This window comes from Ranitomeya variabilis, chromosome 5, assembly GCF_051348905.1.
Source record: "Ranitomeya variabilis isolate aRanVar5 chromosome 5, aRanVar5.hap1, whole genome shotgun sequence".
In the NCBI taxonomy this organism is placed as follows: Eukaryota; Metazoa; Chordata; class Amphibia; order Anura; family Dendrobatidae; genus Ranitomeya; species Ranitomeya variabilis.
This window is the reverse complement of record NC_135236.1, coordinates 333,321,967-333,340,248: the sequence shown is the minus strand read 5'-3', so window position 1 is coordinate 333,340,248 and position 18,282 is coordinate 333,321,967. Positions and strand designations below refer to the sequence as shown.

Genomic DNA, 18,282 nt, shown 5'->3' with positions numbered 1-18,282 from the left:
TCTAATGTGCATTGGGGTTTTACTTTAGATATGTTGAACACAATGGACAGATCGCTCTTTGGAATATTTAGCATTTCTTAATGCTTCTCAAATAACAGCTGCTCAACTGTATGTTTAGTTGTGACTGATACTACATTTTAGCCAAATTCACCAAAAATACCAATGTGTTTCCCAAAGATCAATTTGGGACAATTTTGGAAAGGATCTATTAATCCTATAGTTTATTTATAAAGTTGTAACTGGTGTTCACTTGTGATTTTTTATGATCTGCAGTGAATGTAACTTCTTTTTCTACAGAGAAGCCCGTATGAAAGGAGTTCTATTACGTTGGTGGCAGCCACTCCACAATGGATCAGGTCATGATCAGTGGGCTCTGGATCATGTAGAAGTTGTACTGTGAGTATCTGCTCTTCTCATATATCCGTTATATAGAAACATTCCAACTCCATCGCTAGAAAACAAATCCATTCATCTACCTTTGTGTGGATATGTAAGTATCCACCTTTCACATGCATTCTAACAACTGTTATCTGCTGGTGACTGGACAACCCAAGTTAATAAGGGTTATCATATAATAAATAATTCAGAAATGACATAAAAGTCAGATCTGTGGTGTCCAACCCTGACACAACCCAAGAATGGAGTGATCATTGCTTCAGTCATCAAGAGGTCTTGTCTATCTAAATATACAAACGTTAAGAAGTCCAAGTCTGTGACTGGACATTTAGTCATTTCCCCATTGATAGTATTGTCAAAACTGGGTCATTTACATGTATGGTGGGCATCCCATCCCAAACCCTCATTTCTTTGACAATTAGAGGTGTCTGATAAATAGGCCATAATAGTGTTTTTGCAAACAACCTCCAACATGTGAGACTTATTAAATGTATTTTATAAACTTTTAATTTTGCCTCTACGAACTGGCTTTGACTTATGACAAACTCACATTCATCAAAAGTAGTGATAAGCGAACATGCTTGGATAAAGTGTTATCCGAGCATGCTCATGTGCTTACCGAGTGACTTCGGCATGCTCGAAAAATATGTTTGAATCCCCGTGGCTGCATGTCTCGCAGCTGTCCGACAACTGCAGGCACATTGCCTGCTTGTTAGGCCATGCCTGCATGTGTTGCGGCTGTCGAACAGCCGCGAGACATGTAGATGCGGGGACTCAAACATATCATTTGAGCACGGCGAAGTCACTCGGTTAGCACACGAGCATGCTCGGATAGCACCTTATCCAAGCACGTTCGCTCATCACTAATCAAAAGCTAAAGAGGACCTTTCACCCCTTTGAGCAGGTTAAACTGGTCACATAATTGAATAGTGGCTGTAGAGCTGAGTAAAATATAGTTTTTATTTTTTAGTTTCTGCTCTCTGTTGCAGAGATATTAGCTTAAAATCCTACAAAGAAATTGTACAGGAGAACCACATATGGAAAAAAAAAGAAAATGTATTTATTACATAAATACAAAATACAACCCACTAAAAACTAGTAAAAAATTTGGAAACCACAAGATGGCACCACAATACCACAAGTGTGTCGCAGGAGGTAGCTAGAAATACATATATTTATAATATATCTCAGGCACTGTTCCATAGTTCTAATATGTATAGATCAAACAATGTATGTATGTGTATATATATATATATATATATATATATATATATATATATATATATATATATATATATATATATATATATATATATATTACATGAAACAAGTGTATGTAGTGCACAGCAGTAGCATAACTAGCATTGGCTGGAAAGGAGAGGTACACATATAGTAAATTACCTTACCTAGCCCCGATGCGCATTTCGGTGTACTATGTTCTTCTGGCCCTCAGAGATGTTAGCTTGTAAAATTTAGGCTATAATTTTTTTTAGTTACATTGGGCATTACCAGAGATTTGTCTCTGGGGTGTGTACTTCTTCATTTGCATGAGGTTGACCAATCATAAACAGGCAGCGTGATGTAGGGGAGATAAGAACACACCCTCCTCACTGATCTCTGCAGCTGCTGGGTAGAGCAAGGGTCCCTAACTTGTGACTCAGGAACCAGTGTGGCTTGCAGGTCCCTTGATGTGTGGCTCGTGGCTGTCTACCAGCTTGGTACATTAGCACCAGGTCTAGCCAACAGCTATGAAGAGCAAGTCTTCTAATGGTGACTGTCTCAATAGCCCCACACAGAAGAGCAGATTTCCATCAGACCTGAATGTGTCTCTCAAGTTAAGAAAGATTGGGGACTATTGATGTAGAGATATAGCAGAGATGAGTTATATATTATATTTATTACACACTCTTGCAGATCTCATTTCACAGCAGTCAGTGTGGGTGGAAGGTGAGAGCTGACAGCGCTGTGAGAGGAGATCTGGAAGTCCTTGTAATGATACATAACTCTGTGGATAGATACAGCAGAGCTGAGTTATGTGTCATTACAAAACACTTCAGATTCATCAAGTGATGCAATGATACACAACTCAGCTCTGCTCTGCTTTTATTCAGCTCTTTAGCCACTATTCCATGATGTGGCCAGTTTAATATGGTTAAACTTGTGAAACGTCCTCTTTAACCCCTTAGTGACGGAGCCAAATTTTTGAAATCTGACCAGTGTCACTCTATGTGGTAATAACTCTGCAACGCTTCAACAAATCCCAGTGATTTTGAGATTGTTTTTTCATGAAACATTGTACTTTATGATAATGGTAAATTTAGGTCAATATGTTTTGTGTTCATTTATAAAAAAATATCAAAAATTTGAGAAAAATGTAAAAAAAATAGCAATTTTCTAAATTTGAATGATTATCCCTTTAATCCAGATGGTCATACCACAGCAAACCATTAATAAATAACATTTCCCACATGTCTGCTTTACATCAGCACAATTTGTAAAATGTTCTTTTATTTTGTTAGCATTTTAGGAGGTTTAAAAATGTAGCAGCAATTTTTCATTTTTTTCAAGGAAATTTACAAAATTTATTTTTTTAGGGACCGATCCATGTTTGAAGTTCCCTTAGGGGTCCCATATATTGAGAAACCCCCAAACATGATACCATTTTAAAAACAGCACCCCTAGACATATTGAAAACTGCTGTCAGATAGTTTATTAACTCTTCAGGTGCTTTACAGGAATTAATGCAAAGTGGTATGACAGAAATGAAAATGTGTATTTTTACCACCTAAATGCCTCTAACTTCTGAACAGATTACTAGAGCCGTCAGACTCTAAAGGTACCTTCACACTAAACGATTTACCAACGATCACGACCAGTGATACGACAGCTCTCCAGCGACCAACGATGCCGAGGTCCCCGGGTAACCAGGGTAAACATCGGGTTACTAAGCGCAGAGCCGCGCTTAGTAGCCCGATGTTTACCCTGGTTACCATTGTAAATGTAACAAAAACCAAACCGTACATACTCACATTCCGGTGTCTGTCACACGTCCCTCGCCGTCTGCTTCCCGCACTGACTGTGAGTGCCGGACGTAAAGCACAGCACAGCGGTGACGTCACCGCTGCGCTCTGCTTTTACTTTACGGCCGGCACTCACAGTCAGTGCGGGAAGCGGACGGCGGGGGACGTGTGACAGACAGCAGAAGGTGGGTATGAAATGTTTGTTTTTTTTACTTTAACAATAGTAACCAGGGTAAATATCAGGTTACTAAGCGCGGCCCTGCTCTTAGTAACCCGATATTTACCCTGGTTACCATTGTAAAACATTGCTGGCATCGTTGCTTTTGCTGTCAAACACAACGATACACGCCGATCTGACGACCAAATAAAGTTCTGAACTTTCAGCAACGACCAGCGATATCACAGCAGGATGCAGATCGCTGCTGCGTGTCAAACACAACGATATCGCTATCCAGGACGCTGCAACGTCACGGATCGCTATCGTTATCGTTGCAAAGTCGCTTAGTGTGAAGGTACCTTAAGGCCGCTATTTGGTCATGAATTGCCATGGCAAGCATCAGGACCACACAATCATGATCTGAGGGCACCAGTTTGGATAAAGAGGAAGCCCCCACACTCTGTTAACCATTTATACTGATGTAGTCACTATTGACAGCAGCATCTAAGGGGTTAAACAGATTTGGATGGTGCAAACACTGATCGTGGCTGATGCAGCAAGTTGTCAGCTATAGTGTACAGCTGACAGCTGCTGGATTGTCACCTTTAGGCTGGTTTCACACGTCAGTGGCTCCAGTACGTGAGGTGACAGTTTTCTCACGTACCGGAGCCACTGACACACGTAGACACATTAAAATCAATGCATCTGTGCAGATGTCATTGATTTTTTGCGGACCGTGTCTCCGTGTGCCAAACACGGAGACATGTCAGTGTTCGTGGGAGCGCACGTATTACACGGACCCATTAAAGTCAATGGGTCCGTGTAAAACACGTACCACACACGGATGTTCTCCGTGTGCCGTGCAGGAAACAGCGCTCCAGTAAGCGCTGTCCCCCCCCACATGGTGCTGAAGCCGCGATTCATATCTTCTGTGCAGCAGCGTTTGCTGTAAAGAAGATATGAATAATCCATTTTTTTAGTGGTATTTCGTGTTTAAAATAAAGCTCCATGTCCCCACCCCCTGTGCGCCCCCCGCTGTTCTGAAAATACTCACCCGGCTCCCTCGTTGGCTGTCGCTGCTTCCTGTCCTGGCCGCACCTTCTACTGTATGCGGTCACGTGGGGCCGCCGATTACAGTCATGAATATGCGGCTCCACCTCCCATAGGGGTGGAGCCGCATATTCATTACTGTAAATGAGCGGCCCCACGTGACCGCATACAGTAGAAGGTGCGGCCAGGACAGGACACTGCGAGGGAGGCGGGTGAGTATTTTCAGAACAGCGGGGGGGGGGCGCACAGGAGGTGGGGACATGGAGCTTTATTTTAAACACGAAATACCACTAAAAAATGGATTATTCATATCTTCTTTACAGCAAACGCTGCTGCACAGAAGATATGAATCGCGGCTTCAGCACGATGCAGGGGACAGCGCTAAACTTTAGCGCTGTCTCCTGCACGGTGCGTGTGGTACCCAGTGGGCACACGGGAGGCATACGTGTGCCACACTGATGTGCCACAGAAACGCAGGGGCACACGGACACGGATAATTCCGGTACCGTTTTTTTCCGGTACCGGAATTATCTGGACGTGTGGGACAGGCCTTATGGGGAGGCTATTCTCTTATATCTCAGGTCTGTTAAAAGACGTATTGGCGGTCATTAAGGGGTTAATATTGACAAATATTCTGACACATGTATCACTGAAAGTTTCCTTCTTTAACAAATCTGTCACAATCTACATCACTGATGTTAATTTTCACTCTGGATAAAATGGTGGTTTTATTTACGTTAGCACTTCTTTAGAATAGAGATTATATATTTAGTTAATATTTTTTTTGCGAGTTGCACTGTTCAAGCAGAAACACATGCCCACTTTTCACTCCAAATTTCAAATCTAGCACAAATTGATAATTAATGTCACATTAGCAAATTAGTAATTCATCTAGAGTAAATGCGTCAAAAAAGGCACTAACAAATTGATAAATATGATTAGAGAGACCAAAACTGTGGCCTATAAGATCAGCTTCTATTTTCTAAAACTGTATGGGAAAAATTAAATATACAAACTGAACAGTGCTGAAGTAAACAGGGTCACTTTTTAAAGATATTTTTGATACTTGAAAGCAACAACTTTGCTTTGCCTTCCTTTCACTTATGTATGATCTGGAAACAATGGATTAAGTGCAGATTGGAAAGTATCATTCCTTGTGGATACTGCCTCATTAATATTGGCATTCTGGCTGAATCATTTTTTGGGGTTGTTAAATGAAAACAATCAACTAGAAATTCTGCACAATCTATAGACATGGTTTGTCCACTACTCGGACATCCCCTTTTTAATCACTATATTTCCCCCTTATAAAATAATAACACATACTCGCCTCCGGTGCCGTTCCAGCGGTTTCTGTAATATTGATATGTCACATGATCCTTGCAGCTAATCATCCGTAGGAAGTTAAAGATCAGTTGCATTTCTCACTTCCTACGGATGTTTGATTTGTCTGAAGGAGGTGAGAGTGAAGCCAGTGCTAATTGACCTAAGGCTAGGTTCACATTGCGTTTTTTTTTTTTGCGATCGAGCTAACGCATGCGTTAACTCATGGTTTCATTGCGTCGGCATGCGTTAGCAAGAGTTCAATGCACAGCAAATGCTTCCGTTTGCTGTGCGTTCGCCGTAGCGTACCCGAAAACGTGGTAGTCCGCATTCGAAGGTGCGTTACAAAGTAATGGACCATTGCTAACGCATGCCGATTTTTACATGCATTAGAATGCGTTACGCTAATTGAAGTCTATGAGCACGTTAATGGATCCATTATATAGCTTAGAAATGGATCCGTTAAACAGAATGCCCTAATGCAATGTGAACCTAACCTAAGGGATCACATGACATAGCAATATCGCATGAGCCCTGGGAAAGCCAGTGCTGACACTGCTGGAACAGCACCCTCATTGGTGTGGAGTATAGGTGTTAGGGAAGCATAATGATTGAGAAAGGGGCTTTCGAGTTTGGGACAACCCCTTTAAACAAATTGATATATACTGTAGCTCCGTGTAAAAGTATTTTTTTCTGTGTTTCAATGAAATCTCCGAATCATTTTGGGCTTAGCATTCAAAGGGTGGACCCAATTAATGATTGCCATTTTTCCTTTTGATTGCTAAGCCCAAAATGAGCAAAGGTTTCAATAATAAACCTACATATCAAGGATGGGGAAATGTTTTTTCTACCAGGGGTCATTTGAATATTTATACCATCCATCAGGGGCTGTACAAAATTATCAACTTTAAATTTATTCTGCTTTATTTGGTCAAACATTTAATCAACTCACCCCTAATGTGAGAGCTGGAACAAACTGCTTCTTCTTGGTGCAATGTATGATGTTAGGTAGTAATGATGATGATTCTACTCACAACTGCCTTTCCAGACAGCATATGCATTACACAGGAGACACTGGGACTGGAGCATCTATACGTTATACAGGAGACACTGGGACTGGAGCATATACATTCTACAGGAGACACTGGGACTGGAGCATATACATTACACAGGAGACACTGGGACTGGAACATATACATTATACAGGAGACACTGGGACTGGAACATATACATCACACATTATATGCTGGGGCATATACATCACAGGAAACAATAGGGCATATACATCACAGGTGATGTTTGGTCATATACATCACACAAGGGGCTGGGACTTACACATCACAGGAAGGGCTGGGGAATATACATCACAGGAGATTCTGTGGCATATACATCACAGGAGACATTGAGGCTGAGGTATATACATCAAAGGAAATGATGGGGCATATACAACACAGGAGACATTGTGGCATATATAACACAGGAGGGACTGGGGTATAAACACCCCACAGCTTTCAATAGTAAACACTGCGTGCATGCAATGTCAAGAATAATTAAATGGCAGGGGACCAGTGTTTTGCCAGCCATTGTTCCTAGCTCTGTTGTTCCTGGCCTGAGCACTGTGGTCCTCGGGAGTGTGTACAGGGACCGGAGGAAATATGTTAGGTGGGCAATTTAGAAGCAAATATTTTGGGTAGGTAATTTAACGCAACAAACAGTTTGGAAATGTAAAGTGATTGGTCGGATTTTGCTGACATTGATACCATAACAGCCGCTTTGCCTTACATAGTCAAACATAATTACCGTACGTAGTTGTTGATGAGAACATATCCAGGAATAATATTACAAGAGCAATCAGAACAAATTGAGTATTATTTTTGTCAAAGTAAACCTCCCACGTCAGACAAAGTTTAAGAAAAGAAGGAAAATCTTGCTTCATAAATGTGATTTATTCTTCATCAGCTTTGGTATGAAACAATATTATCAAAAGCCAAGAAAGAATTTGTTTTATCCGAAACATTGCCACTCGACAGGGCATTAAAGTCCTCTTTTTGTGCTGTTTCCCTTTTTGTTTACTGTCTGAAAGGCCATTGGAATGCTGGTCAGGGAAACGTGCACGCTTTAAGGTATTTTTTCTGGTGCTGTTCCTCTTTTTCGATAGATAGATAGATAGATAGATAGATAGATAGATAGATAGATAGATAGATAGATAGATAGACAGGATTTTTGCTTTGTTGGCCTTTTTTCAGAGAATATGAGAACACCAAAACCTTTTCTCCACTCATCGCTAGTGGTTGGGTGAAGCCATTTATTGTCAAACTACTGTATTTTCTCTTTTTAAATCATAATGACAACCAGTGCTGTATTTGTCTCTAGGCACTTGAGGGCACATGCCAAGGGCACCAGGATGCGGGGGGGAGTGGAAGGGGCAACTGAGCAAGGTTTTTTTTTATGCGAATGCGGAAAAACTGCCGGATCTGCCGCGAATGGCAAAAATCGCTGATGTGAAAGTAGCCTAAGTCACTGTCGACAGTGTCTGCATTAGTCATACTCACCAATGGGGGAGGCAGCACTAAAAGTGCCTAAGGCAGCATAAACTCTAAATACGGCCCTGATGACAACCTAAAACATCCATTGTGTTGGCTTCCTTAGGGGCCGTTGGGATTATCCCCTTAAAATGCAAGCTATTTAAGTAATTCAAGTATATGTGTCCAGTTTATTGTGAAAAATAATGCACTACAATGGTAATTCAGTTATTTTTATTTTAAATCAAAGAATGTTATAGATTGATACATCCATCTTTATTTGAACAACACAATATTGTAACAATGCCATGAGATTGCAAAACATTATCTCCCACAAATGGGCAGAACTGTACATCCATATTTCAAGCAGTTTACCAAAATCTGGTTACAGTTACATACCCTGGAAATTGCAGGCACAGGATATGTGCTCTGGTTCCAGCCCTGACATGCCATCATCAGTAGTGACAGCAGTTGAAGAGGCATTTGACAGCGTGGAAGGCGCGTGAACACAAGTATGCAATTTGCATACATACGGTCACATGCCACCTAGACGTGCACAGCTTTGCTTAATGCCAGTATAATAAGCGAGGACAGATACGTCTAGTAATAGTAACATAGTTATTAATAGGGTTGAGCGAAACGGGTCGGCCATTTTCAGAAGTCGCCGACTTTTGGCAAAGTCGGGTTTCATGAAACCCGACCCGACCCCTGTGTGGGGTCGGCCATGAGGTCGGCGATCTTCTGAATCTGGTATCGGAATTCCGATACCGAGTTCCGATATGTTTGCGATATCGGAAATCGGTATCGGAATCCACATTTAAGTGTAAAATAAAGAATTAAAATAAAAAATATTGATATACTCACCTCTCCGGAGGCCCCTGGACATCGCCGATGGTAACCGGCAGCCTTCTTTGCTTAAAATGAGCGCGTTTACGGCCTTCCATGACGTCACGGCTTCTGATTGGTCGCGTGCCGCTCATGTGACCGCCACGCGACCAATCACAAGCCGTGACGTAATTCTCAGGTCCTAAATTCCTCATTCTAGGAATTTAGGACCTGAGAATTACGTCACGGCTTGTGATTGGTCGCGTGAGCGGTCACATGGGCGGCCGCGACCAATCACAAGCCGTGACGTCATCTAATGCCCTGAACGCGCTCATTCTTGGGAAGGAAGGCTGCCGGAAAGAAACAGGGCGCGTCCGAGGGTGAGTATATACCTAATAGGAATATACTCACCCTCGGCTTCTTTCCGGCAGCCTTCCTTCCTAAGAATGAGCGCGTTCAGGGCCTTAGATGATGTCACGGCTTGTGATTGGTCGCGGCAGCCCATGTGACCGCCACGCGACCAATCACAAGCCGTGACGTAATTCTCAGGTCCTAAATTCCTAGAATTAGGAATTTAGGACCTGAGAATTAAGTCACGGCTTGTGATTGGTCGCGTGGCGGTCACATGAGCGGCACGCGACCAATCAGAAGCCGTGATGTCATGGAAGGCCCTGAACGCGCTCATTTTAAGCAAAGAAGGCTGCCGGTTACCAGCGGTGATGTCCAGGGGCCTCCGGACGGGTGAGTATATCAATATTTTTTATTTTAATTCTTTATTTTACACATTAATATGGATCCCAGGGCCTGAAGGAGAGTTTTCCATACCATACCATAGTATCCCATTGCACTGCATTGGGTTTCGTGTTTCGGCCGACCCCGACCCCGACTTTTTTATAGGATCGGCCGATTTCGCTCGACCTGACTTTTGAGAAAGTCGGGTTTCGTGAAACCTGACCCGGTCCTATAAAAAAGTCGCTCAACCCTAGTTATTAAGGTTGAAGGAAGACTTTAAGTCCATCTAGTTCAACCCATAGCCTAACCTAACATGTTGATCCAGAGGAAGGCAAAAAAAAACCATGTGGCAAAGAGTAAGCTCCACATTGGGGAAAAAAATTCCTTCCCGACTCCACATACGGCAGACTAGTTCCCTGGATCAACGCCTTATCAAGGAATCTAGTGTATATACCCTGTAACATTATACTTTTCAAGAAAGGCATCCAGTCCCCTCTTACATTTTAGTAATGAATTACATCATACGGCAGAGAGTTCCATAGTCTCACTGCTCTTACATTAAAGAATCCGCGTCTGTTATTATGCTTAAACCTTCTTTCCTCCAGACGTAGAGGATGCCCCCTTGTCCCTGTCTCAGGTCTATGATTAAAAAGATCATCAGAAAGGTCTTTGTACTGTCCCCTCATATATTTATACATTAACATAAGATCACCCCTTAGCCTTCATTTTTCCAAACTAAATAGCCCCAAGTGTAATAATCTATCTTGGTCTTGCAGATCCCCCAGTCCTCTAATAACCTTGGTCGCTCTTCTCTGCACCCGCTCTAGTTCAGCTATGTCTTTCTTATACACCGGAGACCAGAACTGTACACAGTATTCTAAGTGTGGTCGCACTAGTGACTTGTATAGAGGTAAAATTATGTTCTCCTCATGAGCATCTATGCCTCTTAATACATCCCATTATTTTATTTGCCTTTGTAGCAGCTGCCTGACACTGGCCACTAAATGTGAGTTTATCATCCACCCATACACCCAGGCAGGGACGGACTGGAGCTCAAATTCAGTTCTGGCATTTGAAAGTACACAGGCCCATGCTGTTCTTGCCCCATAGCACCAGATGGGGATATCTATTACTAATATTACCTTGCCTGGACAAAATCAATATTTACTACTTTAATAATACCAATAATACAGCTATATAAGATTGAATAATAATAATACCGCAATAATAATATTGCAATATAACAGACAAATGCCAACAAACCATAACCAAATATTGGAAAACAAAAAAACGGAGTTTAAAAGTCCCACAGAACAAAGTAGCAATTAAGAAGTCTTTTATTGAGACAAAAACACATGCAAATCAATTAATAAAACACTAATGTAGCACATACATAGAGGGAATATGGAGGAGTGTCATGGTTCCCAATGGCAGGGGAACGTCAGGACACATAAATAACGAACGAGCTCTTGGGTGATGGAATCTCGAGCTGACCGTGAGCTAAACCTATCACACAACTAATAGTGGCCGGGGGGCGTGCCTAAGTTTTATCCCTAGACGTCTCTCGCCAGCCGGAGAACTAACTTACCCTAGTAGAGGAAAAAACAGACCTGGCTTACCTCTAGGGAAATTCCCCCAAAAAGGAGACAGAAGCCCCCCACATATATTGACGGTGAGTTCAGAGGAAAAGACATACGCAGTATGAAGGAAGGTTCAGCAAAGCGAGGTCCGCTTACTAGATAGTAGAAAGATACAAAAGGGAACTGCACGGTCAGCTGAAAACCCTTTTAAAATACCATCCTGAAATTACTTTAAAACTCATGTGTCAACTCATGACACCGGAGTGGTAATTTCAGCCCACAAGAGCTTCCAGCTACAGAGAAAGACTTAACTGTAAACTGGAACAAAAAATGCAAACAAACTTAGGACTAAGAGTCCAACTTAGCTGATCAGTAGTCTAGGAGCAGGAACATGCAACAGAAAGGCTCTAGTTACATTGATGGCCGGCAAGGCAATGACTGAAGAGCAGGATTAAATAGGAACACCCCACTACTGATGAAAACAGGTGAACTGAGAAAGAAAACAGACCCGAGTCACCAGTACCACTAGCCACCACCAGAAGGAGCCCAAAAGCAGATTCACAACAGATTCACAACAGAGGAGACATGAAGATAAGCTGGGTTAAGAAGGAAAAGCTGAGTACATCCTGAGTTAGTTAAATAGGAATGTCAGTCATTTAACCATAACGATCTAATGGCTTAGGAAAGCTGAAAACATATATAGGTGCTAAATAGCTGTACCCCATAATAGCTCCTAATCGAGTGGTCATTCATACATGCTTACCCATAAGTAAACGGATGGATCCCCCAACTTGCCCAGTAGCCCCTTCAAGTTGGGGGAGCCATCCGTTTACTTTAGAATCGCCCGATCTATCAATAAAAAAAGCATCTGCAGCTGTCAAATGTCAGCTCGGCACGCAAATAATAAGCCCTCACCCAACCCCAGATCACGAAAAATGGAGACACTACGGGTCTCTGAAAATTGCGCAATCTCTTTTTTTAAAAAAATTTTTTCCCGATTTCTAGTACATGACATGCTGAAACCAATGATGTCGTTCAAAAGTACAACTTGTCCCGCAAAAAATAAGCCCTCACATGGCCAAATTGACGGAAAAATAAAAAAGTTATGGCTCTGGGAAGGAGGAGAGAGAAAAAGGAAAACGAAAAACTGAAAAAAGCTGGGGTCATGAAGGGGTTAAGGGTTTATTGTCAAAATTAGGTTTCACAAAGCTATTCTTGCAATACAAATAAAGCATCCATATCTGCCATGAGGAAGCGTAATATTTTATAATTGTGGAGTTTAGATATTTAGATATTAAACTCCATAACACTTTGTTATTTATAAGCCAGCGGCTCGGCGACAGTTTTCATAAAATTTCACCGTACTTGGAATTTTTTTCCCCATTTTCTAGTACACGACATGGTAAAACCAATGGTGTCGTTCAAGCGTACAACTTGTCCCGCAAAAAATAAGCCCTCACATGGCCATATTGACGGAAAAATTAAAACGTTATGGCTCTGGGAAGGAGGGGAGCGAAAAACGAAAATGCAAAACCGAAAAAAGCTCCAGGGTATAAGGGGTTAAGAGTGCAGCAAAAACGTGTCTGTACAAGATTTTTGGCCAATGTTTCGGTCCTCAGACCTTGCTCACAGCCTACAAAATACACATATACATACATACACAAGAAAAAACAGGATACATGCAGAATGAGAACAAATTATAGAATAAAAAACATTAAAAATAAAACATAAATAATACATACTGCATACGAAAAATTTTATAAACGCATGAGGGGTATCAATAACATTGCAAATTAATAATAGTTATATATCAGTAAATAAATGGAAATAAGTCATAGAGAAAAAGAATAAAGGTACCTTCACACTAAGCGACTTTGCAGCGAGATCTACGACGATCCGTGACGTTGCAGCGTCCTGGATAGGGATCTCGTTGTGTTTGACACGCAGCAGCGATCTGGATCCCGCTGTGATATCGCTGGTCGGAGCTAGAAGTCCAGAACTTTATTTCATATCTGATCACCCGCTGTCATCGCTGGATCGGCGTGTGTGACGCCGATCCAGCGATGTGTTCAATTGTAACCAGGGTAAATATCGGGTTACTAAGCGCAGGGCCGCGCTTAGTAACCCGATATTTACCCTGGTTACCATTGTAAAAGTTTAAAAAAAAAAACAGTACATACTCACATTCTGATGTCTGTCACGTCCCCCGGCATCCACAGGGTTACGTGCTGCTGACTGTGTCAGCGCCGGCCGTAAAGCAGAGCACAGCGGTGACGTCACCGCTGTGCTCTGCTTTACTGCCGGCGCTGACACATTCAGTGCAGGAAGCTCTGAGCAGCAGCGCGTAACCCTGTGGACGCCGGGGGACGTGACAGACATCAGAATGTGAGTATGTACTGTTTTTTGGTTTTTTTACTTTTACAATGGTAACCAGGGTAAATATCGGGTTACTAAGCGCGGCCCTGCACTTAGTAACCCGATGTTTACCCTGGTTACCCGGGTGCTGCAGGGGGACTTCGGCATCGTTGAAGACAGTTTCAACGATGCCGAAGTCGTTCCCCTGATCGTTGGTCGCTGGAGAGAGCTGTCTGTGTGACAGCTCCCCAGCGACCACAAAACGACTTACCAACGATCACGGCCAGGTCGTATCGCTGGTCGTGATCGTTGGTAAGTCGTTTAGTGTAACGGTACCTTAAGTAAAAGATGCAGTAAAAAAATAGAAGACAAGGAAAAGAAAAAGGAAAAAAAAATGGGGATATGACCTGGAGGTGGGAACAAATAAGATAAGGACTAAAATGAACATGGAATAGCAGTAAAGGTGAAGAGAAGAGTAATTTATAAGGCGCATAAGGATTAAAGTAGTTGAGAAAGTCAAGTGAAGGGACTAGTTATAGTAAGTGAGGAAAAAAAGAGAAAAAAGAAATAATAATTATATAATAGGAGGGGTAAATAAAGCTAAGGATGAAAAAACGAGAAGAATAAAAAAAACAGCAATAAAATGGAGAGCACAGGCTAAAATATGTAATGCAGCAAACGATTATGATGGAAAATGAAGGCAAACAGGAGGGAACTAGGAGTGAGGAGAAATGAGGACTGCAATGCAACGAATAGAAATACTTTGAAAAAAGTGTCTACATGACAGATAACTGGTAAAGGAGCAGGGGGAGGAGGCGCCACAAGCACTCACCAGGCAGGGGAGACAGAAGACTGAAGATGCAGGAGGTGTCAGCAAGCCTGGTTTGAAAAAACCACTGGTGCCAGAGAAGATGACATCATGCTGTGATTGCAGACCAGAAGTGTGGCTGAGAGAGTACACTGTGCAGGAGGGAAGTGGGGCAGGGGCGGAAGTGAGGCACTTAAATAACACACACTGAGAAGAAGCAGATGTAGATAAGACGGAAGTGGGGCAAAAGAATATCAAAAGGCAGGTATAAAGGCTTTAGCACAGTGTGGGCGTCCCGATGACATCTGCACTGTTAACAATGCAGCTGACGATGCGGCCCACCGCCCACCACAGGCACCGGCCCTTCTGGCATTTGCCAGAAGTGCCCGATGCTCAGTCCGGCCCTGACCCAGGTCTTTTTCATTGACGGTTTTGCCTAGAGTTTTAGAATAAAGCATAGTTATACATCTTATTACTTCTACCCAAGTGCATGACCTTACATTTATCCTCATTAAAGCTCATTTGCCATTTATCAGCCCAAGCTTCTAGTTTACATAAATCATCCTGTAATATAAAATTGTCCTCCTCTGTATTGATTACCCTGCAGAGTTTAGTGTCATCTGCAAATATTGAAATTCTACTCTGTAAGCCCCCTACAAGGTCATTAATAAATATGTTAAAAAGAAGAGGGCCCAATACTGACCCCCGTGGTACCCCACTGCTAACCGCGACCCAGTCCGAGTGTGCTCCATTAATAACCACCCTTTGTTTCCTATCCCTGAGCCAGCTCTTAACCCACTTACACATATTTTCCCCTATCCCCATTATTCTCATTTTATGTATCAACCTTTGTGTGGCACCGTATCAAAAGCTTTTGAAAAGTCCATATACACTACGTCCACTGGGTTCACTTGGTCCAGTCTGGAACTTACCTCTTCATAGAAATTGATAAGATTAGTTTGGCAGGAAAAGTCCCTTGTAAACCCATGTTGATATTGGGTCATGATGCCAGAATTGCTGTTTTTGTTTAACCCCTTAGTGACGGAGCCAAATTTTTTAAATGTGACTAGTGTCACTTTATGTGATAATAACTCTGGAACGCTTCAACAAATCCAAGTGATTTTGAGAATGTGTTTTCGTGACACATTATACTTTATGATAATGGTAAATTTAGGTAGATATGTTTTGTGTTTATTTATAAAAAAAATCAGAAATTTGAGAAAAATGTTAAAAAAATAGCAATTTTCAAACTTTGACTGATTATCCCTTTAATCCAGATAGTCATACCACCACAAGAGATTAATAAATAACATTTCCCTCATGTCGGCTTTGCATCAGCACCATTTATAAAATGTTATTTTATTTTGTTAGCATTTTAGGAGGTTTAAAAATATAGCAGGAATTTTTCATTTTTTTCAAGGAAATTTACAAAGTGTATTTTTTAGGGACTCATCCATGTTTGAAGTGACTTTAGGGGTCACATGTATTGGGAGAGCCCCAAAAGTTGAACCATTTTAAAAACAGCACCCCCTGACATATTGAAAACTGCAGTCAGGTAGTTTATTAACCCTTCAGGTGCTTTCCAGGAATTAATGCAAAGTGGCATGACAGAAATGAAAATGTGTATTTTTACCACCTAAATGTCGGTAACTTGTGAACAGATTACTACATCCGTCAGACTCTAAAGGTACCGTCACATTTAGCGACGCTGCAGCGATCTAGACAACGATGCCGATCGCTGCAGCGTCGCTGTGTGGTCGCTGGAGAGCTGTCACACAGACAGCTCTCCAGCGACCAACGATGCCGAAGTCCCCGGGTAACCAGTGTAAACATCGGGTTACTAAGCGCAGGGCCGCGCTTAGTAACCCGATGTTTACCCTGGTTACCAGTGTAAATGTAAAAAAAAAAACCACTACATACTTACATTCCGGTGTCTGTCGGGTCCCCCGGCGTCCTGCTTCCCTGCACTGTAAGCGCCGGCCGTAAAGCAGAGCGGTGATGTCACCGCTGAGCCCTGCTTTACGGCCAGCCGGCGCTGACACAGTGCAGGGAAGCGGACGCCGGGGGACCCGACAGACACCGGAATGTAAGTATGTAGTGTTTTTTTTATATTTACACTGGTAACCAGGGTAAATATCGGGTTACTAAGCGCGGCCCTGCGCTTAGTAACCCGATGTTTACCCTGGTTACCAGTGAAGACATCGCTGAATCCGCGTCACACACGCCGACTCAGCGATGTCTGCGGGAGATCCAGCGACGAAATAAGGTGCTGGCCTTCTAGCTCCGACCAACAATGTCACAGCAGGATCCTGATCGCTGCTGCGTGTCAAACACAACGATATCGCTATCCAGGACGCTGCAACGTCACGGATCGCTAGCGATATCGTTAAGTTGTTCAGTGTGAAGGTACCTTTAGGCCGCTATTTGGTCATGAATTGCCAAGGCAAACATCAGGACCACATAATCATGATCGGAGGGCACCAATTGAGATAAAGAGGAAGCCCCCACACTCTGTTAACCATTTATATGATGTAGTCACTATTGACAGCAGCATCTAATGGGTTAAACAGATTTGGACGATGCAAACACAGTTCGTGGCTGATGCAGAAAGTTGTCAGCTATAGTGTACAGCCGACAGCTGCTGGATTGTCACCAGTATGAGGATGCTATTGTCTTATATCTCAGGTCAGTTAAAAGACGTATTGGCGGTCATTAACCCCTTCCCGACCCATGACGTCACGTAGGCGTCATGAAAACCTGTGCCAATCCGACCCATGACGCCTATGTGGCGTCATGGAATGATCGCGTCCCTGCAGATTGGGTGAAAGGGTTAACTCCAATTTCGTAGTGAACATATATCCCCTTAAAAACAATTTTTATTATAAATTAACTCCAATTTCACCCGATCTGCAGGGACAGGGGGAGTGATACTTCAGCCCAGGGGGGGGGTGGCTTCACCCCCCCCGTGGCTACGATCGCTCTGATTGGCTGTTGAAAGTGAAACAGCCAATCAGAGCGATTTGTAATATTTCACTATGAAAACTGGTGAAATATTACAATCCAGCCATGGCCGATGCTGTAATATCATCGGCCATGGCTGGAAAACCTAATCTGTCCCCCCCCCCACACCCACCGATCGCCTCCCCAGTCCTCGGTTCTGTCCCGTGCTCCCCTCCGTCCTCCTGTCCGCTCCCCCGTCCTCCTGCCCGCTCCCCCCGTGCTCCGATCCCACCCCCCCGTGCTCCGATCCCCCCTCCCTCATACTTACCGAGCCTCCCGGTGTCTGTCCGTCTTCTCCACGGGCGCCGCCATCTTCCAAAATGGCGGGCGCATGCGCAGTGCGCCCGCCGAATCTGCCGGCCGGCAGATTCGTTCCAGCTACATTTTGATCACTGTGATAAAACCTATCACAGTGATCAAAATAAAAAAAATAGTAAATGAACCCCCCTTTATCATACAATGCCTACAAGTAGTATTCAACCCCCTGCAGATTTAGCAGGTTTAATAAGATGCA

General features: G+C 42.9%; 1 protein-coding gene across 4 annotated transcripts in view; it reads left to right on the top strand.

Moving 5' to 3' along the window:
• RELN (reelin) overlaps positions 1–18,282 on the top strand; it is a 1,394,857-nt gene that overhangs the window by 1,341,694 nt on the left and 34,881 nt on the right. For all 4 annotated transcript variants that reach the window (XM_077264737.1, XM_077264736.1, XM_077264735.1 and 1 more), the window contains exon 63: positions 298–396. In XM_077264737.1, the coding sequence (XP_077120852.1) occupies positions 298–396 (99 nt within the window). The remainder of the gene's footprint in view (positions 1–297; positions 397–18,282) is intronic.